This window comes from Manacus candei, unplaced genomic scaffold (assembly GCF_025592945.1).
Source record: "Manacus candei isolate 608988 ecotype Guabito, Panama unplaced genomic scaffold, ASM2559294v1 h1tg000008l, whole genome shotgun sequence".
Lineage (NCBI taxonomy): Eukaryota > Metazoa > Chordata > Aves > Passeriformes > Pipridae > Manacus > Manacus candei.
The window spans coordinates 6,382,167-6,406,009 of NW_026138056.1; the positions used below are offsets into that span (position 1 = coordinate 6,382,167).

Genomic DNA, 23,843 nt, shown 5'->3' on the forward strand with positions numbered 1-23,843 from the left:
CTACTACTAGTAGAATAACACCATTTTACTGTTAGTAAAAACGGACACAAGGTATTATGTACAGCAATTCAAGAACAGAAAAGGGAACTTGGATATATAATTTCTTGCCCTGTTCTGGAACTCTTTCAGAATTATAACTTTGTTAATTCTCATCACATTCCCACATAAGTTACCACTGTGAAAATAATTCTGTATATAGTAAACTATATGTAACAAGGATTGCAGAATATGTATTTCTAGGTGAGATGTTTGAAATGTTCAAATTTAAAGAAATAATGCAAGGTGTGAATTTTTTCTTTAATAATTTATCTCAATACAATGATTGCCCCCACTTTTTTGATGTAGAAACCAGAATCATAAAGCCTCATATAATTGATGAAGTAGGTAGGATGAGAGAAGAGTAATGGTTATTTTCTTTAATTGTCTCACAGTCCTACACCTGCCCTAAAATACTCAATTTAAACAGTGATGTATCAGATTTTTGCCATACAGTAAGGATAATGTAAATTATCCTTTTGTAGGCAAGTGATTAGCAGACTCTTACATGTTGCATCAAAATGACTCACAACTTGTCTATGGAATATCAGTAACAGTCTCTAACAAATGGGAAACTGTTGAGGTCCATGGTCTGCTGATGAGACAGACATCAAAATTTTCATGTACAGGTATAATGTATAGGGAAGAACAGTGGGACAAGGCCACAAGTTCTGTCTGGCTTTACAAATGAGAAGAGCATGCCATTCTAGACCTTTGGTTTTGTATACTTGGAAGTTTGAAACTTGGCAGGTCTAAAACTATGTTTCCCTTCAACATGATTAGGCAATCCCATTCATTTCAGATTTAGGTACAAAACTGAGTATCTGCAGTACATGATAGCTCCACAACACATGCAAAATCCTCCTTTTTATCCAACATGTACTTCAAAAATACTTTCCTGCTTTCACGTCAGGTTAAAATAAGGTGAGGCTGTATGAAATAGAAAACAACTTTGTTGTTATAGTTGAGCAAGCAGCTTAGACTGGGATACTGAATCTGTCTTTGCATCCAGATATAATATTCCCTCTGTCTCATGTCTCAAAGTGCTACATAGTGCCAGATGCCTGGCCTGCTGCAAGGCCTGAGGCTATTACAAACACAGAGTGACCTTTCAGAAGAGCATTCAGGAACTTCAAATGACAGATAATATTTCATGCCATGTACTGTTTTCTCCAATGCACTGTCTTCTATACAAAATTTTTTTGCATGCTTATTCAGAAACTACTTCACTCATTACTTGTATTTATTTGTTAAATCTACTTTTCCATTTGTATGCAGTTGGATTATTTTGTTTTATAAATTTAGTAATATGGAAGAGCTAGCAAGGTTATAATACAAATGATTGACAAGTATATTTTGCTCTCAAAATTACCAGCTGTAACACTACTTTTTAATATATCAAGGCACTTCACAGAGCTTACTGAAATAAAGGTGGTGCATGAACAGACTACATGAGATACTCATTACGCAGGGAATCTGTAAAACCAAAATTTAACTCACAGGAGGGAGCAGAGTTTTGGGAACTGCTGTTAATCAGACTATCAAAACCAAATATAACATAAAATCATAAATAATACAGTTTTTCTATCACATTAAGAATGTAAGTTCCATTGCAGATTTTGGAAGAGGCAGACACAATATGTTCTCAGGTGACTGATGTGTCCACATTTCCTAATTTATAGGGAAATGTATGCCTGGTGTATACACATTTGCTGAATTTTATAAGCATAGGTATTAAACATCAATATGCAGTCTATTGTGAAACAAAATATCTTTTTTATATCAAGAGAAGTGCCTCAATTTCCCCCAGATTGTTAAAAAGAGCTGGCACGCAGCAGTAAGGTCAAAGAAGGAACTGCAGATCAAATGCCCATTGTCAGATATTACTACCCTTAGCCATGTGTTAAACTGTCGTATATTCTGTCTTCCCTCAACTGCATACCTTGTCTCTACTGAATAAACTTGTCGGGGAAGTTGCTTCTTGTTGCTGTTCATTCTTTCAGTAGAGTACTCCTGCTATTTGGAGAGGTTTTTTGGTAACATGATAAAAAGAATTTTCACATATTTTCTGGTGACTGTATGGTGCTTAAGATCAAGAAGAATAACTTTTTACTGAACCTACCAGATTATTTTTTTTAAACACAATGGTGCTCAGATAACCTTTCCTGTTTGTATGTGTTTGTTTATAAAGTGGAAATAAAAATAATATGATGAAGTTTTGTCAGATAATCTCCTTTCAGTTTGGTTCCTTGTGCATTTGCCAGAATTGCCATTGAGTGAGTTTTGTTGTTTCTTCCAAGAACCTTATAAAAAGTTGAAAGAATTTTCATGGACAGATCAAAAAATGCAACTTTGACCTCTCAGTGATCATAAGTGGACTTGTTCAGTGAGTCACTTTACAGAACCACTTTTCTTATAATCTGGAATTATGATTAAGCTTTGCAGTAGTTAAAACCTTGGTAAATTTGATATTCTAATTGCTGTTACTTTTTTTTTTTTTGAAGAAAACAAACAGTGCACATAATTTACTTAGATTACAGATACTTTATTATTTTCAGACATTTCATTTTATATTACAAAAATGCTCAGAGGTCAGCTCGAACTCCAAAGCCTGGTCCTTTGGGTGGTTCAGTCAGAGAAGTAAGGCCACCAGCTGGCTCACAAGAAAAACGTCCACTCCTGAAAAATGAAAGCAGTTTTACTCATTGCTGGTATTGTTACAATGTCAGCTTCTGTTGGTCACTGGGTAGAAGACAGTTACAAATCTGATTTAAGGCTGAAGCCACTAATTTTTTTTTGTTCTTTTCATTCATCCTTCAAAAGAACTGTGATGCTACTCTTAAAAGGGTTTCAAATTCAAATAGTTCCGTAACTGAAATATAAGATAGGACCACTAGTTTTATATTTATTTATAGGTTGGCCAGGCAGCATCCAATTTTACCAGTCCTATTTTTGTTACAGATGCTTCCCTGTGTTTTTTGAAACTAACTGTTTAAGGATTATTGTTATTGTATAAAAAAAAGAAAAATCTTTCTAGAAACAATAGGAATAGGTAACACCTAAGACAAATTAATTTGTCCATTGACACAAACATGTGGTTGGGCTAAAAAAGAACAGTGGAAAAAAAAAGATAAGTTCAGCAATAATAACCCTTTTGCAAACCTCCAATCTTTTGTGTTTTCTCAGAAATTGAAAAAAACAATACAATGAACCAACCAACACAGATTTGTTGGTTTAAATGATCTAGACAACATATCCAACAGGTGACAGTCACCTAAGAAGTACTAAGACAAATCAGAATTTTCACATTTCATATTTTCACATTTCATGCTCTTCTGGTCAGTCATCAAGAACATGTAAATTCTCAGTTCTTCCCAGTAAATTTTGGCTTTGAATGCATGCAGTTCTGTTCAGTAAATTAATGCTTTTTAGCTGTAGGTGGTGAACTCAAATCACTGGAATAGTAACTCAGTTTCTCAGAAGGATCAGCCTTCAAGAAGGTAGTATTATACAAATATAGCATACCTTGGGCCTGGCTTGGGAACTTTGCCAGCCTTTAGCTCATCAATTATGTCTTCAATATCTTTGGGTGTCAAATCTTCCTGTAAAAAAAAAAAAAAAAAAAAAAGCCCTAATCTTAAAAAAACTGGAAGAGTCAGCAATTGTGCTAATTGCAGAACTCAAAGTTCATCAATTAGTGATTCTCTTAGGTATGACCAAAGAGAATAGGTAATTTTGATCCTATTCATTAACACACATACTTGTTTAAAGAATTAGGAAAATTAAAAAGCCTACTGTCATTTTAATGTTAAAACTTTTAGTTTCTATACAGTTGCAGAAATTATGTTAAAACTAACAATGGTGATGCTGGCCTTGTACAACAAGGATTTGCGTTTTCAGCTTCCTTCTTGTATTAGTGAGCTGGATCTCTGCCTACCCACTGTACACATGGCACTGTACACATGGCACTGCACATAAATGCAGAATGCTGCCAGCTGTGACCCAAAAAATTGTGAGTACAGTTCAAGAGAACACTTCTTAAACTAATCCATGCTTTCCAACTGACTGCTTTCAAGTGCTTCTAGAAGCTTATCCAATACCTACCTATTTAAAAAGTCCAGATTTATAGGCAGACCACTATCACAAAAATGTGTCATTCCTCTTATACAATGCAAGATACAATGATACACTCCATACAGATGAAGTGTTCTAGGAAGAGGCCAAGAAACTAAAAGATGCTCTACATTATAAGCTGTTCCTGCCAACAGGAATTTGAAAACTGACTAAAACTTCAGAATCTGGAAAAACTGAAAATACAGGTAACCAGAAAGGAAATTTAATCTTTTAAAAAGGAATTTAGTACTTACGTAGTAATTGTCGTTTATTTGTACCATTGGTGCATTTACACAGGCACCTAAACACTCCACTTCTATCAGCGTGAAGAGTTTATCAGGTGTTGTTTCCCCAACTTTTATACCTAAACCAATAAACAATATTAGGCTCAACGGTGGTTATTGTACAAGAGGAATAAAGCATGAATCTAAGTACTCCACAGACATTGCATTACTTGTATTTTGGCCTTACAAGCATTTGCACAGTTAAACCCTCTTAAACGAGTCGAAATGTTTCCCTTGAACAGAAGATGCTGATAAAATATGAAGTGAGTTTTCAGATACATTTTTGAAACCTCATTTACAGGTGTAATACATTGAGAAATAACCATGAAATGACAATTCTAAGAAACAGATCTTCTCAGGAACATTTTTAGTAATACAAAGTAGGGAAACAGAGCTTTCATGTGCTGGTAGGAACTGTTAATATACAGTGTTGAGTATTAAATTCCCAAATTAACACAATCCAAGCATTAACATCGCTAGCTGCAAGTTCATAAACAACTTCTAAGTTTATACACAAAGGATTATTTACTGAACAACACTGTACACATACCTAGCTTCCATGACATTATTCCACTGCTACAGATGCAGACTCTCCCCAAAGGCAAGTTAGTCAAAGTAACAGAGTCTGATCACTACAAAATACTCATGGAACCCTGAATGCTGAAAAGCAGTTTTCCTCCAGTTCTTAGAAGGAAGGGGGGAATAAATAATAAAAGTCTAGGTAAGGCCTGTCTCTGTAAAAGCTACAGAATCATCCTTACTGCTTTAAGAGTTTCAGTTGAAATTAAGCTATCTTTGCAGTAACAAATTAAGACAAATTTCATCTAAATATGCCTTTTTCAGACAATGCAGTATATGAAATGCAAGATAATCAGCAGCTGTTCTGCAGCTCTTACCACTGGTTCTTGGGAAACGTAAGCACAGCTTTTGACTTCATAGAAGAGAAGAGTTGTTAAGTTGCTGATCTTACCCTCTCTTTCTCCCCATAACCATGCAAAAAGGAGGAAAAAACCCAACCCACACACAAAACCAAGGAGTACTCCTTACATCCCACATGATGCAGCATTCACAATTGACTTTTTCCATGGACAATTCCTAAGTTATGTTAACATCATGTTTGTCATCCAGAGGGGGCCTGACAGGCTAGAGAGGTGGGCCCATGTGAACATTATTAAGTCAAACACGGCCAGTTTTTCTTTCCCATGTGAAGAGTTTTACTTCAGTATCATTAACCAAAGGTAAAAAAATACAAGTGTGTTACAAATTTGTGTCATACCGAGTTTCTTCTTAATGGCTTCTAAAATACTGTCAGAGTCCCGCAGCATGCACGGCGTGGTAGTGCAGACCTGAATATGGTATTTCCCAACAGGTTTGCGATTGTACATGGTATAGAAGGTTGCTACTTCATAAACTCTCATGGGAGGCATTTCCAAAACTTCAGCAACCTGTAACACAGGGAAAACAGACGCAATATTGAACTCTGACAGGGCAGCAGTAAAGGCATTTATAAAACCATTTCAATACAGTCACCTGTCCTCTGTTTGCAGTAATGGATAAATAAGAGTGAGGGGGCGGGTATCAAAGCACAAATGTATTCCAAGTGCCAAGACCAGACACCTGAGTTACTCTGACTTGTATCACTGTGCTTGAGCACAAACTCCACTAAGCCACAGATTAGAAAAGCAAGGAGCTGGAGTCAACTCCCCTCCAGCACCTAGTGTCACACAGGCAGATGCGAGGAGTCAGCTGGGTTTCAGCTTTCAGTGCCAGCTCCAGCTCACACTGCACTTCTGCTGTGTGAATGAACAAACTTGTACCAGTCTGCCCACATTAACCCTTTGGTAAGAGAATACTTATAGGCTGGTACCACGCTCACCTAATCTTACAGAGCACGTCTCCCTCAGGTTCTGGGACACACCATGGCTACACCTGCAGACTGGTGTCACAGCTAATAAATAGGGAGTGAAGCACGATCTCCACACAGCGAGTTGTGCAAGTATCCCTGACCTCATTAACCTGGAACTCTGGCAAACTGCTCAAGTTGAGAACTGGCTCTAGTTTCAACAGTGTAACTGTTTTATGTTCCAGTTTCTATAGCATGCAAACAACAAATCATGGAAAAAATCTGTTCACTTCAAAGGCTTAAGATCCTTCTAAACGTAAAATCAATCTGGAACTTAAATAAACAAAAATACTTTGACAGCATTAATGGAGATTTGAGGCTTTTATGTTACGCTGTAGAAACATGAGTTTCTCTTCTTTAAATGCGCATTTAACTCCTTCAGTAATTTCTGTAACAATCCTCACAGCGTATCTTGACTGACTTGAAATGTTTTCACTTTAAAACTGATGATATGCCAGATTGTAACATAAAATACAATGATTTGTATGAATATAAAAGATTTTTTTTTGTGGTATTTTGTTCCTGTCATGCAACCTCTCACTTTGGAGCAGTGTAGTTGCTTCCCTGCTTATTTTGAAACAATTTTAATAAATAATGTGATAAGTCTTCCAGGCACTTGCTATGAGGCATTTACACAATACTCCTTACATCTAGTACACTAATGCTCCTCTGTAGAGACCCAGAGATTTAGGTCTCTTTACAGACCTAGAGATTAAGTACAATCCAGGCAATGTGTGCAGTGCCACTAATCCGGGAGGAGAAAAACCCCACTACCATTAGCTTTGTTTTCTTTCCCCAAATTCAAAGAACAAAATCTTTGAAGCTTCTGTTCCTACTTCCAGGAAGATTCTGGGAAAAGAGCCTACCTGACTAGGGCTCATGTAATTTTTGTCTGTAGTTTCTCACAATGGGCTAATATTATGTAAACAACAGAGCCCTGAGTTTTCTGCATTAGTTTTCCCTTTTATTTTTAAAAATGCAGTCTTGTAGGGAATTCTCACAGTTCTGTGCCACATGTCAATTCCCATGTTGGTATGCTTCGATAAATAACAGTTAATATTCTAGTAAGATATTTAAAGAAAACAGTAAGATGATGCTTCAAACATAATTAACTACTAAATACCTTGTTCATAGCTGATATGGGCAACCATCCATGCTGTCTTTGGGCCAAATCCAGTACTGCCATGACAGCTGCAGACTTGTGTCCCTCTGGGTAGTTTTTTATGATCGCTTCTATTCGCTTTTTAAAGGGAAAGAAGGAAAACAAATCAGTATTGATCAAAAGACAAAGTCTGTATATTTAACCTTTTTTTGTCTGCATACCTTTTGGTTTTCAGGTGTGAACTCAAATGGAGTATCTGGATTATTTTCAGGACTATCTCTGTGCTTCAGGGGGAAAAAAAAAGAAAAGCATATAAAAATAGGTTCTCAGGAAATTATTCAGGACATATTTACTGTTGTAAAACATCTCATTAGACAGTTACAGTTGAGTTGCTTAAGTAAAAATTATATATTCCAGATAAAAATTTCATACTACTCAAATGATTAAATGCATTCTGAAAAGTTATAAAAATATTGATAGTCATTACTCAAAAATCATTACTTATTCGTGTTATTTCCTATTAAAAATTATTTATTGAGAAATATGGTGTTGTTATTAAAATACACTTTAACATTGATAATACAATTTGGCAATTATGTTCAAATTTAAGAGTCTCTGGTTAATACCTTAACATACAAGAAACTAAAAAAACCAGCCCATTTCTCCTTTTACCATGAAACATTAATTTTACAAACTTCAAAATTTACCAAGAAGCTTGCTATATAACTAAAACATCTGCACATTTGAACACACATTATTAATCCATTTAAACATTCTTTTGGTTTGTAATGATTTTGAAACTTTAATTTTATATATCATTCTCAATCAGAATAGAAAAAGCAGAATTTTGAATTAGTATTTCCAAAATAAGGTATTCTATCGTATTATTTTTAAGGTAGTCTTCTAGGGAAACATTAAATTGAAATTAGTTCTTCTATTTTCAGAAAATACAAATTCGGAAGTCTTGAAGAAAGTGACATTTTCCTGTAATAAAACTTTAGTTCTGATGAAAATCCTTATTCACCAGAAAACCTTTTTGCACAAAATTTTCATATATCTCTAAGCAGCTTGTTATGGTTTCCTTTAAATACCTGTAGTTAAATTTAATTTCGAACTTTACACAATTTTGAAACTGAGAAATTTTCATGTTAAGTGGGAAGTTGGGGTTGGAAAAGCAAGCTATATTTGAGGCTTCACGTTAAAAGTTATCCACAACCAGCTAATAATAAAACCTCTGAAAGTATATTTAGAAGAAAGAAGCCCCCTCTGCTGACTTTCACTTTGATCACGTCCTCCAGTAACTGAAGATGATTTTGCAGTTGCCACACTGTACTCTTCTTATTGAGCAGCAAAGGACTGAATGAAAAATCTTTACATTACATGATACTCACATATTGAAAAGACCATCATCAGTGGAGATCTTAGAACATGTATGTCCATTGCTATTCTTGGATTTACAAACTTTAAGATGGAAATATTGAAAGGGCAAATATTTCAATTATATCTGCTGGTCTAGCCAGACATTACTTTTGTTTATCCTGCCTATATCCCAAAGTAGACAGTTCTACTGCCACCGTCAATTTGAAAGCATGTAGGCTCACCACAGTTTCAAGTCAAATACAGAAACTACAGTTGATAAATACTGCTCCACCAAGGGTGACTTTCCCCTAATAAAAGGAATTACAGAAAGATAGCTGATACCCTTTGAACACACTAATATTTTATTAGGTATGTATTTATTGCTTATTGTGTAGTTTACAAGATAACATAAAACAGCTTTTAGGAACACAATTGCTACTATTTCAGATTGACACTTCCAGATAAACAATTTGACAACTTGTATGTAGTGTTGGTGAGGGTCTTCTACCAATTTTAATCAAAGTTCTCAAAAAAAGGCTGATGGAGGAAAAAATGATTGGAATTACTGTGCAACTTTTATTTTTTTCCCTTATAGACCTTTACATGTCTTAGCTGCACTGGTCAAATCCATGATTCATGATAAGTATTTCCATAACTTAGCCTTTTCTTCTCAAATCTGCATGCTTATTTTATTTCAGACTGATATTATTTTGCCTTCCATAGCTATTTGATAGTTACAATTGTACTTCATCTCAATTTCTTTTGCAAATAAGTATATTTGATTTATTAAAATCTCTCTCTTTGTCTAGAGCAGCTGTTCTTTTCAGTGTATCATCTCTAAACTGGTATCCTTAAATGCCCTACATGTGTAGAAGAATAATAAAGACTTTTATATTGGAAGCTACAGATACAGCTGTAGCGAGGTTCCACAATGTATTGTAAAGGCTACAGCAGGGGTAAGCACTAAATAAGATCATGCCACCTTTTATGTTTTCAATTTTCCTGAAAGGGCTTGATGTAATTCTGTGCCATGGAGAGTTCAATAGTTTTGATCGAGAGCTTACACAGTTCTGGGCCTCCTGAGCATTTAGAAATGTATTATATCTTCCCTAGTCTTACACTTGTCTGACAATGCATCATTTATCTGAGACTTGCATGCTCTTATTTGCTCCTACAAGACAGAGGCGCATCTCCACCTTTTTTTGCAATACTGATTCTGGAGAACAAGATCAGAAATGAGGACACAGTATGGGAAAGAATACTATGTTAAATCACAGAGTGGTTGAAGTTGGAAGGGACCTGTGGAAGTCATCTAGGCCAAATTCCCCTGCTCAAGCAGGAACACACAGAGCTGCTTGCCCAGGACTGTCCAGGTGGCTTCTTCTGAATATATCCAAGAATAGAGAGACTCCACAACCTCTCTGGGCGACCCATGCCAGTATTTCATCACCCTCACACTGAAAAGCGTTTCCTGATGTTCTCTGAGGCCATTGCCTCTGGTCCTGTCACTGGACACCACTGAAAAGAGCCTGGCTCCATCCTCTTTGCACCCTCCCTTCAGGTATATATAGACATTGATAAGATTCCTCCCCCCAAGTCTTCTCAAAGAGTCCGAGGTCTCTCATTCTTTCCTCATATAAGAGATGGTTATGAAAAGAAACCCATATACTAAGGCTTCCTCCACACACAAACTGAGTACCATTATGTCTTTACCAACTACAGTAATTTGTTGAAAAGAAAGGTCAAGCACTATCCATGCATTTTTTTTTGAGTCTTGTCTCGTACTCCCCAATTTCCCAAAGTCTTACACGATGTTTTCATTCTGTTCATATCTTGACTGTATCACATCTGTAGTGCAGCATTCAGCCTAACCTACTTAAGTGTGAACACCTGCACTGCAAAGGCCAACCCAATCCATGGATGCCAATATGTTCCCATGGAAGGCACTAAGGCTGCTGAATGGTCATCTCACGTTCTTTTTGCTACACCAACCTGGGCCATTTTTTTTTTCAGTGATCTAATCATCTGTCTTTCTTAGCAGAAAATTATTAAAGAGCACTGAAAAATTAAAATAGAATAATTAGAATACAGCAAAAAAATTGGCCTGAAACTTGATCCATGCCCTGTGGTAAAACACCAGTCCAAAGCATGGGAAACCAAACTGAGACAATTGTGTGTTCTGCAGGGGAGAAAATGTTTAGGGCAGCAACCTGTTAAGAATCCATATCAAATGAGCACTGAAAAGAAATGTATTACTTCTCCTCTAAAGGGAAAGTACCCTACATTCAGTATTCCAGCAGAACTCAAGATATAAACCTAAGTGCTCTCAAACCCAAGTATTTCACTGACCATTGTCACAAGTAACTAAAACAATGATAGAGCAGTTCTTTAACCTCCTGTGCTGAAGCCCCTATGACAAAGACCACATCAGGGCAATTGATGTTATGGAAATTCAGTCCATGTGTTGAAAACCACAAAACAGAACAGCTAAGTTTTAGCTGCTAAGGAGGCTAAAGACAGGTAAAAGTCAAAAAGAGTGCATGTTTCAACAAAGAAATGATAATAAATTACAATAAATTATCTTTCAACGGAGAAAGGTAATTCTAATAAATGTGTCTCTGGAATTCGCCTTCCCTAGTCAGAAATGACAGATTTGGAGCATCACTTTTACATTACAACTGGCAAACAATCTACCTAGTTTTTAACTTGATATACTCTCACTGGAAGTACAATCTAGCTGCCTGTGATGGCACCTGATTGAGTTTAATGGTTGAGAGAAAAGCTCTTCTTGGATGTTTCAGAATAAAAAGGCATTTCAGTAAAAGTTCTCTTACTTCTGTGTGTTTCTGCCAACATGTAACATGTCTGCAAAGGGATGCACAGGCATAGAAAACAGAAACGCCTTTTAATACTACATGTAGTGACAACGAGGTCCCCTGCCAGCCTGTCCTCTGCTGTTATAAAACAAATACACTGCAGGCATCTCCCTTCCTCGCATATAGATTTTATATGTGGAAAGTGTAACAAGAAGCACCGGTATGCTTTGCACAACAAAACCAAGACATTGGTGTATAAACTGACATACAAAGAAGACCATCAAACAGGTTAGACTTACTCCAGGTAAGCCCACTATTCACCTACAAGCAGTTTTTAACAACTTCTGACACTTCATTGGCTTATATTATTCCAGAAAAATAAGACTTTTCTGAATTTTTTTTTCTCCTCTAGAGAAATGTGGGGGGAAGTCCCATTTTCTAACTGTATATAATCACTTGGTATTGATTAAAATAATGCCTTCATCTTAAATCAGCAGCACAAGTTTCCCTTGAAATTTGCTGTTTTAAATAGCACCTGAAATTTACTTAAGGTAAACAATTACATACACACAATGGCATCCAACTGTCGTCTTCTCACTGTCTTTTACTTCACTGAAGAACAAATATTACCCTATTAAAAACCAACAACCAAAAAAAAACCACCCCAAAGAAACCAACAAAAATGGGCCACAGAAAGTATTTCCTATGGTCCTCTAGCAAAAATTCCATTGCAGAATAATATTCATCAATAGTGCTATTAAATAAACAGCTGCAAAACACTCAACTTTTCTACTTCTCTTTCTCTGTTTCCAGGCTCCTCCCTGCAGCAAATAATTTAAACAGTTACATAAATCTTGAAAAATTCCTGGAGAATTTACAAAGCTATATAGCTTCATATGTCAGGCATCAACATCCATTAGGGTGCCCAAAGACACTTTTTGCCTGTCTTCACCTATCTCCAACTACACTTGAAGTTTCCTAAACTGCCAGCCTACAATGTTTCCTCTATTCCCTGAATGCTAGCTCTCACTCCATTAATCATCAATGCCTGCTCAGATTTCTGGAAAAGTATACAAGACGCATACTGTAATGCCATTAATTCCATTTTATGATTAAAGCTGTAGAGACAGCTGCAGAAAGGCAAGGGCAACAACAACAAATCTGTCCAAAAATGCTTGAGCACCTGTTTTCAACAGTGGTCAACTCTCTAGTAAAGGGTTGATTTCTGTCAAGTGTTGGGAAAATGCCAAATTGTTCAGTTGTTAAACTGCAGACCAGCTAAAGCTCTGAATGGAATAGAATGGGACAGAATACACCTCTCTTGAGATGCTTCAGGTTCTTTTCAGAGGTAGACAGACAACACAGCTGCTTTACACACTTAAATTTGAGGACTTTTTTTGTACTCACTATTACTATTTATACCTATCTTGATAATGCCTAATGACCTCAATTATGAGTCATTGTGCAACACATTATATCATATACAACATGAACAAGAACAGCACTTTTCAACTCTTGTAAATAGGGCTAAGACCTAAGTGTGATTCTGCAGCAATTTTCAGAAATCAAGTAACTGCACCTGCAAAAAGTTTAATGAGCCTCAATTACAAACTCAATTAACTCCAATAAATAAAGGAAACAAGAACAAGTTTATAATGAAATAAAGTCTAAGCAAACTCTCATCTGCAATCATATACTAAGAGTTTTCACTATATAAGGAAAGGCCAAAAAGGCCAAAACCTAAAATAAAGCCCTTTGATAATACTCCATCACAACGCTAATAAAACGTTCTACTGAATAAACCACTTTTTTGTAAATGCCAGGAGGTTTCTAAGGCAAAGTTGTGACAATCAGAAGCTTTTAGGGAGATTAGAAAAAGCACATACCAAACTCCCCTGACACATCCCCCTTACAGCAAGGCAGATCACTTACCACAAATAAGGCTCCAGTGGCATTTTGTGCTGCTGTTCTGTGCAGGTATCGGACCTGTCTTACCTACAAACAAAATACAGTGTTAATAGTTAATAATTCACACACTGCTTTCAGAACCAGTCTGATTTCTACTCTAACTGTAAACCATTAATTCCACTTCCATCACTAATAATTTAAACTGAGTCTAGAAGAGACTATTAAGGGCTCTCCTGTGTCATTAGGAGAGCAAGTCTCTTGATTCCCCCCTTGGCTAATTGAAACAATGTAGAAATTAAAGGATTTAACTTCGCCACTGTTTAATTTAAGTGCCTTGAACACAACTTCTCATCAAACATTTCCTGAAGAATTTTCCAATTTGTTACTTTATATCACTTTAAAATTTGCAAAAACCATCATTACTGCTGAGGTTCTTCTCCAGTAACCATTTACATGCTTCTTCAGCCTTTATCGAACCGAGCACTGGGATCAGGCATAAGAGGACAAATGTAAACACAAACCTGAAATGTCAACAGAACATAGACTCATACACAAGTTCTGTTCAGCTATTCTCTGTACTCGCTGTCATCAAAGTTTCTAGATTCTGGCTGGTATTTCTAAGGTAATTCGATAATAGTATCTTGTCATAAGTAATCATTCTATAACAAATTTAATTTTATATTAAATTATATTTATACTGAATTCTAGAGCAGTGTTGAGATGTGTTAAAGCAGAACCACAGAATCACGGAATGGTTCGGGCTGGAAGGGATCTTAATGATGATCCAGTTCCAACCCCTCTGCCGTGGGCAGGGACACCTCTCACTAGACCAGGTTGATCAGAGCCCCATCCAACAGGGCCTTGAGCACTTCCAGGAATGGAAGAGGTCACATGACAGGGAAAGACCGCAGCCATCCAGTGAAACTACGCTGCAGGTGAAACTACATGATCCGCTGCTAAGAAGACCGAGCTGATCAGGCCGCTCTTTCAGAAGAGCCCGTGGTACTTCGGCTTGGATTTCAAGCACCGACTTACCCCGCCAAGCCCCCACTCCCAACCCCTCGCCGCGGCTGGCCGGCCTTCCTCCCTCCCTCCTCTCCCTCGGCCTCCCCCACCTCTGCGGGCAGGGCCCCCTTTACCGAGCGTGCGGCCGCGGCGCGCAGGGGAGCGCACAGGAACATGGCGGCGGCGGCGACCCCCGCTCCTTCTCCTTGTCCCGATGTCTCTCCTTGCAGGCCCGCAGCTCGCCCTCCTGCAGCGCCAAGGAGACACGCACCGCGCATGCGCCGGCGCGCCGCGGCACGGCACGGCGCCTGCCCGCTGCGGGCGGAGAGGCTGTCCCCAATGTACCGTCCTGAATGTCCCGTCCCGAGTGTCCCTTCCCTCTGCTGCCCGCGGGGTTCCCGGCCTGCCTTTTCCGCCTGTTTATACCCCGTTGTTGATTGGGGTGTAACAGGATGTTTAATGGTTGAACTGCTGGCACCTGTGTTTTGTCCCCCTTCGATCAGGCAAAACGGGAATAAACATTTGATCGTGGTTTTGGCCTCAGATGAACATTCAGAGAATGGCTCAGGGGTGACCTTACTGCTCTCTGCAACTTCCTGAAAGGTTGTAGGCAGGTGGGGCTCGGTCTCTTTTACCAGGCAGCAAGCAACAGGATGAGAGAACAGAGCCTCAAACTGTGACCGGAGGAGGTTTAGGTTGCACATTAGGAGGAATTTCTTCACAGAAAGGGCGATTAGGCATTGCAACAAGCTGTCCAGGGGGGTGATGGAGTCACTGTCCCTGGAGGTGTTTAAGGAAAGACTGGATGTGGCACTTAGTGCCATGGTCTAGTCGACAGAGTGGTGTTTGGTCATAGGTTGGACTCAATGATCAGAGGTCTTTTCCAGCACAGTGGGATTCTCATGTGTGTAATTCAAGTAATGCTGGAACTGGAGCAAATGTAAGTAACAGGCTCTTCCTTGGATGCCATATGTTAGGAACATCATTTGCAGGTCCGTCCTTGTTCAGACCCCTTACTGTTCAGGTTTTGTGATGAGTGCAAATGTACCCTTTTCACTGCGAAATAAATTCACATTTTTCAAATAACAGCTAAGGAGGAAGTATTTTATATCGATGAGTACTCAGCATTGCAGATTGGCAAATCATCACCTGATGTTCCAACATCTCTTACCATATTCTACTTCTCTCTGAGGAGGAATCTCCCCTGCACTCCCCATCCTCTCATCTACTCTGGCTCTCAGGGGTGCAGCCTTATTAATTTCACGCAGTATACAGTGAAAATCTATCCATGTTTATTTTACTTCTACAAAAACTGATGATTTGCTAGCTGACACTATGAGTACATGGTAGAACAAAACTTCATCTTTCCTTACAATGTTTTCCTTCACCCACAATGTTAACTTATTTTTTCATCTGCTTACTTGTTTCGAAAGACCCTTTTTTTCCTTTGTATAAACATTCAAGAAGGCAGGATTAACTAAACTAGCGTAAACAGAATTTCATTTAAAAGATTTCATCGTTACATGATGGATTTGTACTGATAAAATGTTCTATCAGGGCACTCGTTGGGACAAAAGGCCAAGTTGGACAGAGCCACAGTGCCCATGCCTATGTAGTTACACCTGGAAGGCTCCTGTAAAGAAACCTGTGCATATGGTGAGACAAGTGCCATGGTGCATCACAGCAGATAGCTCTAGACAAAGCCCAAAACAATAAGCAGTGCACATATAAGAACGCTTTAGGATACTTATTACTCTTTCAGTGCATGTATTATTTGGCAGTTGTTACTCTGATTAATGTCCTTTTAACAGAATACTTTTCATTTGCACAGGTCAGGCAGGATGTGGTCCTAGCTCTGGTTAGATTACTGCCCTCTACATTTGAGCTCGCTGTAATCAGTGGTTGTCTTCCTGTTCCTTATTCTTCATTTCCTCAATGCTGAGAGACACTATCAGCATTCGTAAATCTAAGTGCTGCTACCGGTATCTGATATTCTTATTGATTTGTTTTGACTAAGTGTTTACCTGGTTATAAACCTAATTCCTCTACTTGTGTGCTTCCTTAAGATGGGTTCTTAAAACACTTTACAGGCTGCCCAAAGCAGAGCAAGTATAATGGTGCAGCAACGTTCAAGCACAGATTACAGATTCCGTTGCTAAGCTAAATTTTTGTATCCTGATGAGAATCTGCCCTAGGCATACAGTCTAAGAATAGCAGAGGCCATGTATGATTAGATTCAGGGACTGTTCCTGCGCAGATAAATTAATAAACATTCATTTTTATACTATGAAATGGATAATCACAGTAATTTATTAATTATATGTTAGCCCAATATGTGTTTTTCAGTTGCACTTCATAGATGTGTTACTAGACGAGCAAAAAAACCCCATTTGGAATCATTTTGTAATTTAAAATCAGATGACAATACTAAAAAAAGGCAGTGTGGCCTTGGATGGTAGTTCAGTATCTGCAGTGATCTGAAGGGTGGCCCATTACTTTTTTGCATTCTGCGTACTATATGCACTGAAGTGCCAAAGTCCTGCGCCCAGATGATTTCAGACAATTCCTTTTCCAGTGTGACCCATCAATAAGGGAAGCTGCATTAAGGAGAACAAGACTCCCTGTGTTTACTCTTTTGACAAGGATTTAAAAATGCAGCAGATTATATACTTGTACCAATGTCTCCAGTGGGGCAGGTGTACAGGGACAGGTGAGAAATGGCCAGACCACCTATCTCTGTAACCTTGCACCCTGTCCCAGGAGCCTTACAAGCTCTAATTCCGTGGACTGGAAAGAGAGAGAGAAATAAATCTGTTATTTTCTGCAAATGTAGTCTAGGCAATTATTCTTGCAATCAAATAATTATTTCCTGTATTGTTGGATTTCTTTATTAGTATGCACTGTGCCAAATAATTGCTTTCAGGCTTTTGATTTAAATGGAAATAATACTAGGGATATTTAATGACTGTTACATTACTCTTCATCTTGAAATACAAAAATAAACAAAGCTTTCATTAGTGTTCAATCCATTATTCATGTACAGACAGTCACTGTATGTTTTCTGGCATTCAAAAGTAGTAACTCCAGCCTTAGCACTACAAGTAATGCTAACTAGTCACACTTGAAAACATTCAATTTTAGTTATTTAATGATTGTGGAGTCATATGGTCTGGGTTGGAAGGGACCTTAAAGATCATCCAGTTCCAACCCCCCTGCAATGAGCAGGGACACCTTTCACTAGACCAGGTTGCTCAGAGCCCCATCCAACCTGGCTTTAAACACTTCCAGGGCTGGGGCATCCACAAATACATGCTCTAACATAAAGTAATAAAATAGCAAGTCATTTGCAGTGTAGAGACTGTGAATGTTGGCAAGCCATTTGAAGGTATTCTTTTGAAAACAAGTCATTTGGAGAGAACATAAATACTACTAAATGGTGTCATAGGCTTCTTAACCCATTAAAACACCTTCAATCAGCTCTGCTATCAGTGATGTAAAAGAGAAAAATAAAAGGCTGTTAAGCTCTTTCTCAAAGCTCAGTGTTATATATAAGTATATTTGAATTTAAATAGTACAGTCACCTATTTTAGGAAGTGTGAAAACACGGGACAAACACAAGGGATCATATTAAGACATAAACATTGGAAAACAAAACATTCTCAGTTGCAATCTTTACATTGCAACACCATACCAAAAACTGGCTTGTATACTCAGGAGTGTTTCAGATGAAAAAGTGTTGTTATGCTTGTGATAGATTAGATTTAACTATTAAAAAAATGATATGTGCTAAGAGCAGAATTAGTGTAAAGTATGATCTGAGGCCCGTTTCTGTAGGCGAAACAGAGACAAAGCAGGCAATGAAGTGTCTGCTTGTTTAACACACTCACACGAGAACTGTAAATATTAGAATGGATATTTACTGCCATCACAGAAAGAACTTCCTCTACAAAAGATGACTGTATGGGTAGTGTAGATGTTGTACATGGAACCACTTCTGCAGAACATTTTTCTTCAGAGAAATAACTGCAGAAAGACAGTGACTGAAAAGAAAATGAGAAGGCACATGGAACATGGGAAAAAACCCAATAACCCACAATTACTTATCCACAGCGCTGAATAACAGTTAAGAACCAAACTGGAAGGGAACACCAGGGAATACTGCTGTAGGGGAGGCTGTCTGGAATGATAATAATCCTTACTATAGCACAGAAAACTGAAAGGTGTAGTAGGTGCTAGAGTATCTGAAAAGCCATTTATAAAGGAGGATCACAACACTGCTACATATCCTGGCCATATCCTCTGTGGTGGTAGGAACTGGTGTAGCTCCACTGAAGGAGAGAGAACCAAACTGATGCATCTGAGGACCAGGCCCAATGATTTGTGAGATAGGAGCATTCACAGGCCATTTTATAGAATGAATATATTTCAGTTCTTTTGTTGATGATCACTTTTCTTCCATGGCTTGAGTACTAGAGGTGAAAAATTTGCATTTCTGTTCTGCAGTTTGCTTGAAGCAAAGAGGATGTTTTGCATTAGTTGAGGAGATATCAACTCACTAAAACACTGATGCATGATTTAGTCAATTATTTTGTTATACAACATGATGTGTGATATATATTTAAATTAAAAAAAATAATCTGTGCTTAAATTCAAAGATGACTTGCTGGCATTCCTTTGTGAGATAGTCTGTTCTGTATACTACAGACTAGTAACACATGATAAGTTTTTTCTTTACCATGTACCTCTTACACATACCGATCTTTATTCAACATGCCTACACTTTGCTTATGTTCCTAGATTTTGCTGTAGTGTTACTGAGGTCTAATGAGCAAGCCTATACCATAATATGAAACATTCTTTCGCTGATAGAATACGGGATGATGAAAAACATCCTAATGGTGTTTACTATTTGCCTAATTTTACAAATTTACAATTTTCCTTGATTAGATTTGCACTTTGTACAAATACAGTTGTTTCAATGTGCTGTAGCAGTTTGAATTTCATTTTTATGTGGAAGTATATTTCATATTATGTATGAAAGTGCAAATGCACTTAAAGTTTAGAAAGAATCCTAATTTAAGCTGCCCTTTATTTCTACTATTCACATTATTTGGAAATATGTAATGAGTACTTAAATGTGCCCAGATCAATAGATGTTTGTGCTGGTAATGAAACAACAATAGTTGGTATATAATTAAGACTTTATTATCCAAAGATGAATACCTGTTTTAGAATGTGATTAAGAATTATTATACTTATTTTACAGATAGAAAAATATGAGGTAAATATAAACTGAACCGCAAAGTCACGAAGAGCTGGAAAAGGATACAAGTCCACCAACTTATATAGCAAGGCATCCTATTCCATGGACCATATTTTTCCCCTAATCTGAGAGAAATTCAGTTCCCAGAGATCAGGCATTCATAATCCCTGATTTGCAGCATCGGAAGGGCATAAGGAACAAGTTCTTCTCAATGAATAGAGAGGGATGAGGAGGTAAATGCATCCACATACTTATCATTAGATACCTAAATGCCCAGGCTAGGAGCTTGCACTCCTTCTGTAGTTAACTGACGCTCGCACTCCCTAGGTACAGAGCCTAAAGAGGTACTTTCCTAAATTAGTCTCCCAAGTCAGGTAGCAAAAACTATAAGGCAGAATGTCTTCCAAATAATCTGCACAATTTAATTTTAATTCTTACATTGCTTCTGTATTCAGGCCAAATATTAATTTAAGCTGAAGAATGTTTTGATGTGTAAATAAACTGTTTTAATGCTTTTCTCTTCAACAAGCTATGAAAGGCTGGTGTGACTTCCATTGGCATCTCCTCACTTTTTCATGTTAATGATCTATGAAGTTCAAACACCATTCAGAAAAGGGATCAGCCTCTTTTTGCATCAGCTTTGAACCTTCTTTATTCCAAAGGGCAGCTAGAACTATAATTAGGTACAGCTAGTCTTCATTATTTAGCTCATTTATTATTTATATCTTCCTCCCACAGGGCCTGTGAATCTTATATCTTGTGCTGGCAGAGATGGGAGTCTGAATATTGCTTTGCTTGCTTTCACCAGCTCCAAGTAACACAGCAGTTCCTGTGGCAGGGCCCTTGATTTGTAAGCTGGGCTTTAGGGTGCTGAGCTAATGCAAGCAGTGATGTTACAGCCTGTAGCATCCCAAGCTCAAAATTTACCGGTGTGCTCTCTCCACTTTTCAGGCAATCAGAGATAAATCCCCCTGCACACAATTACTACCAGCATGTACTGCAATTCTTGTTGCTCCCTCACTGTGGTCTTTTCCTATCTCATACTGGGTAAATTATTGTTTTGACATTTTGTGGGTTACTGTATTACCAAGTTCTGCAAGTCTTCTGGGAGGTGGGAGGAGAGGTGACTGTAATTTTCAGTGGAGATAAATACAAGAAGGTCATCATGGGATGGAGTTTTAGCCTGGTTTTTTTTTAAGCTCCTGATGGTCAGTAACACACTATCTTTTTGCAAAGATCCTGCATGACCAGAATGGTGGCAGCTTTAGTAACAAGTTGCATCGCCTTGTCATGCTCTTTAAAAACAAGTTTCCTGTTTTCTGCAGTATGCAGATTTGATCTTTCTGGGATGCCTTCTTCCCCAAATCCTTCTCTGTAAAGGACTAGCAGATGGAAAGGCAAGAACTTGAGAACAGCCTGGTGGGTATTGAGTGGGTGAGGTTAAAGTGGAATACAGCAGAATTGCTAAAATAAATTTGAAATTTCTGCTGAGCTTTTTTTTTCTCCCTATTCTAAAGAGAACAAATAAAGGTTTAGACTACAAGTTGTTTTAGAAAGAGGGCAGTGCGGAAAAGGAAAACCAGTGACCTACTTAAAGAGAAATTAAAATGCATTACACCTCTTGGGGTTGAGGTTACAGAAAAATAGTAACAAAAAAGCACAACACAATGACTCTGTGCATGAGAGGAGACAACATTTTCATTTCTTCCCTAGAGGCAAAAAAATTCTACCAGGAATTAATTTGACTTCTGGTCAAATTATTATTATGCAGTTGTTATTATTATGCAGTTTAAAGGGTAGTTTTTACTTTGCCTAGTAAGACTTTTAGGGCACTGACTTTCTAACGCATTAGTATCTTGTCTAAAATCAAATGAATCCCGTTCTGTCAGCTATCCTAGGGCACAAAAAGTTTCTTCCATTCCTGTCTATTATCCTGTCTATTACAACAGTAATAGGAAAAAAAAAGTCAGTAACTTTTTTTTTTTTTCTGACTATTAACATAGACACCATCCTAGGTGACCAGAAGCTGTTTTTCATTTGTCCTTTAATCTTTGGTTTGTTCACCTTGGATACTCCTTCCAGGACTTTATACTTCTGTTGGAATAGCTCTTGCTATCACCAGGTCAGATCAGCCTTTCCCTTGCATCAAAGTGGGTCCTCGGGGAAGGAATCTATTTTACCTAATGTAAATCAAAACATGCAGTCCTATTCAGAGCTACCTTCGCACCTCCTTGGATAATAATTATAAGCACAGGAATTATATTTGTCTTATATCCAAAGCTTTGAGAGTAATTAGGTGGGTTGGGAACAGTCTAATTTGTTACCTTTGTAGATTCTTAGGATCCAGCTGTTCCACACTTTTGTTACCTGTGGTGAAACAAATCGTTGCCACATTGATGGGAGCGTTGTTATACACAGGTCCTGTTTACAACATGAGAGCCTCCCACACCTGTGTCCTGTGCACACTCAGACCTTTCTGGGATGCAGTGCCAAGCCTGAGTGCCTACAATGTGACTGCCAGAGCCTGGGCCAGACTTTAACCATGAAATCTGACACAATGATTCATGCTCACACTGGAGAGCATGAGAGGAGAGAGAGGAGCCTTGTACCAGACCCAAAAACATTTATGTGCTTACCTGTCTGCAACTTGCTATTCCTGCCACGATAGATGGTAAGGTTTCAAATTTCCCATTTGGCTTCCTCTTCTAACCCTATTCCTGTGGACTTAATTTCACCCTCTCTTTTAGTTTCTGTTGCCCACTCATCACATATCTTTAATCAACTTCAGCCCTCTAGTCATTCTTCTTTGGTTTGTGTTCTTCACAGATCCAGGCATGATTTAACCCCTCCCATCTTTAAATAATGCCCTTGAACTCACCTGCCTTTCCCATTTATTGCCTCATCATCCTTTCTCTTTTCATCTCTCAGCATGCAATTGCTATCTGGGGTTTCATCAAAAAAAAAACCACTTTAATGCATCTTCTGCTCTTGTACTTTGCTGACATCTAAGTCTATTATTTTTTTCTGTAAATTCTATTCTCTCTCCTGAGTAAATGTCCTGGAGATTTCAATCTTTCTGCATTCACAGCCATTCAGAATATTGCTGCAAACACTGTTTCCCTAAATTTGGCCACAAAATAAGGGAAAGTTCTGGCTTTCTTTTATTCTCCAAAGGTTTGGCTTTGCTTTCAAGGTAACCTGCATTTGTAACACTTTTTATTTCTTCCATTCAATCCCTATAATTAATTTGATTCAATTGTACAATGGCTATTCTGTGTCAGAAAGCTGAGTGACAACATGAACTATGGGACCAGCAAAGACACTAGGTATCATTTTGCATCAAGGACTTGGCCCAACAAAATCCCTGGTCCAATCTGCACTTGCTAACTGTCCATCACTCCTCAAAGGTAAACAAGGACCTACCTTGGCACTAACTCATCAACAAAAATGCCTGTCTCCACTGAGGTACTCTTACACAGAAGAATGCTCTCTCCATCCTGGACATTATTCTTGTACAGAGTGACAAGAGATCGCCTGGCTTGGAATTGCCAGCTCGTGTTTGGCATGAATTCAACCATCTGGGCTGCAGGATGGTGAACCACGAACAAAAACTGAATGTGTGGGAGCTCCTGGGCAGGCCTGTGTGCAGGTCTGATCAAGGTGGTTTCTATGGAGAATCTCCTATTACAGTATGTATTGCCCACGTTTTTCATGCTGTCTCTGTGCTGCCCACTGGGGAGAAATTTCCTATATATATGAATATCTAAAATAACCTTTAAATTCTTTATTAAAGTTCTTCTTTGCTCTGATGATAACAGTTAAAACTGCGGGAACTGATACCAGTCGCACCAACAGGTAGCATTGTATCATTTCCTTGCACTTCCCCATCTAAATTCTCCTATTTAATGCTTTGATTTAACCTGGAAACAAGGATAGGGTGTAAGAGGGGCTTTACTCAGAGGAACCGTTCCAGTGACAAAACTAGTTTTAACATAAAAAAGGTGTATTGGAAATTATTGTAAAGACTTGAGTGGAAGAGTGGTGTAAAGGAAAG

At 38.0% G+C, this 23,843-nt stretch overlaps 1 protein-coding gene across 2 annotated transcripts; it reads right to left on the reverse strand.

The window, feature by feature from the left end:
• Window positions 1–2,560: 2,560 nt before the first annotated feature.
• NDUFV2 (NADH:ubiquinone oxidoreductase core subunit V2) lies at window positions 2,561–14,908 on the reverse strand. Of its 2 annotated transcripts, none has more exons than XM_051773911.1 (8): window positions 14,637–14,908; window positions 13,546–13,608; window positions 7,660–7,722; window positions 7,460–7,576; window positions 5,710–5,878; window positions 4,404–4,513; window positions 3,562–3,638; window positions 2,561–2,715 (listed from the first exon to the last, which is right to left on the reverse strand). In XM_051773911.1, the coding sequence occupies exons 1-8, from the start codon at window positions 14,802–14,804 to the stop codon at window positions 2,622–2,624; spliced, it is 861 nt and encodes a 286-aa protein (XP_051629871.1). In that variant the 5' UTR covers window positions 14,805–14,908; the 3' UTR covers window positions 2,561–2,621. The 2 variants fall into 2 exon arrangements, with proteins under 2 accessions (XP_051629871.1, XP_051629878.1); XM_051773918.1 differs by having other exon boundaries at window positions 14,661–14,826.
• Between the last annotated feature and the right edge of the window lie 8,935 nt (window positions 14,909–23,843).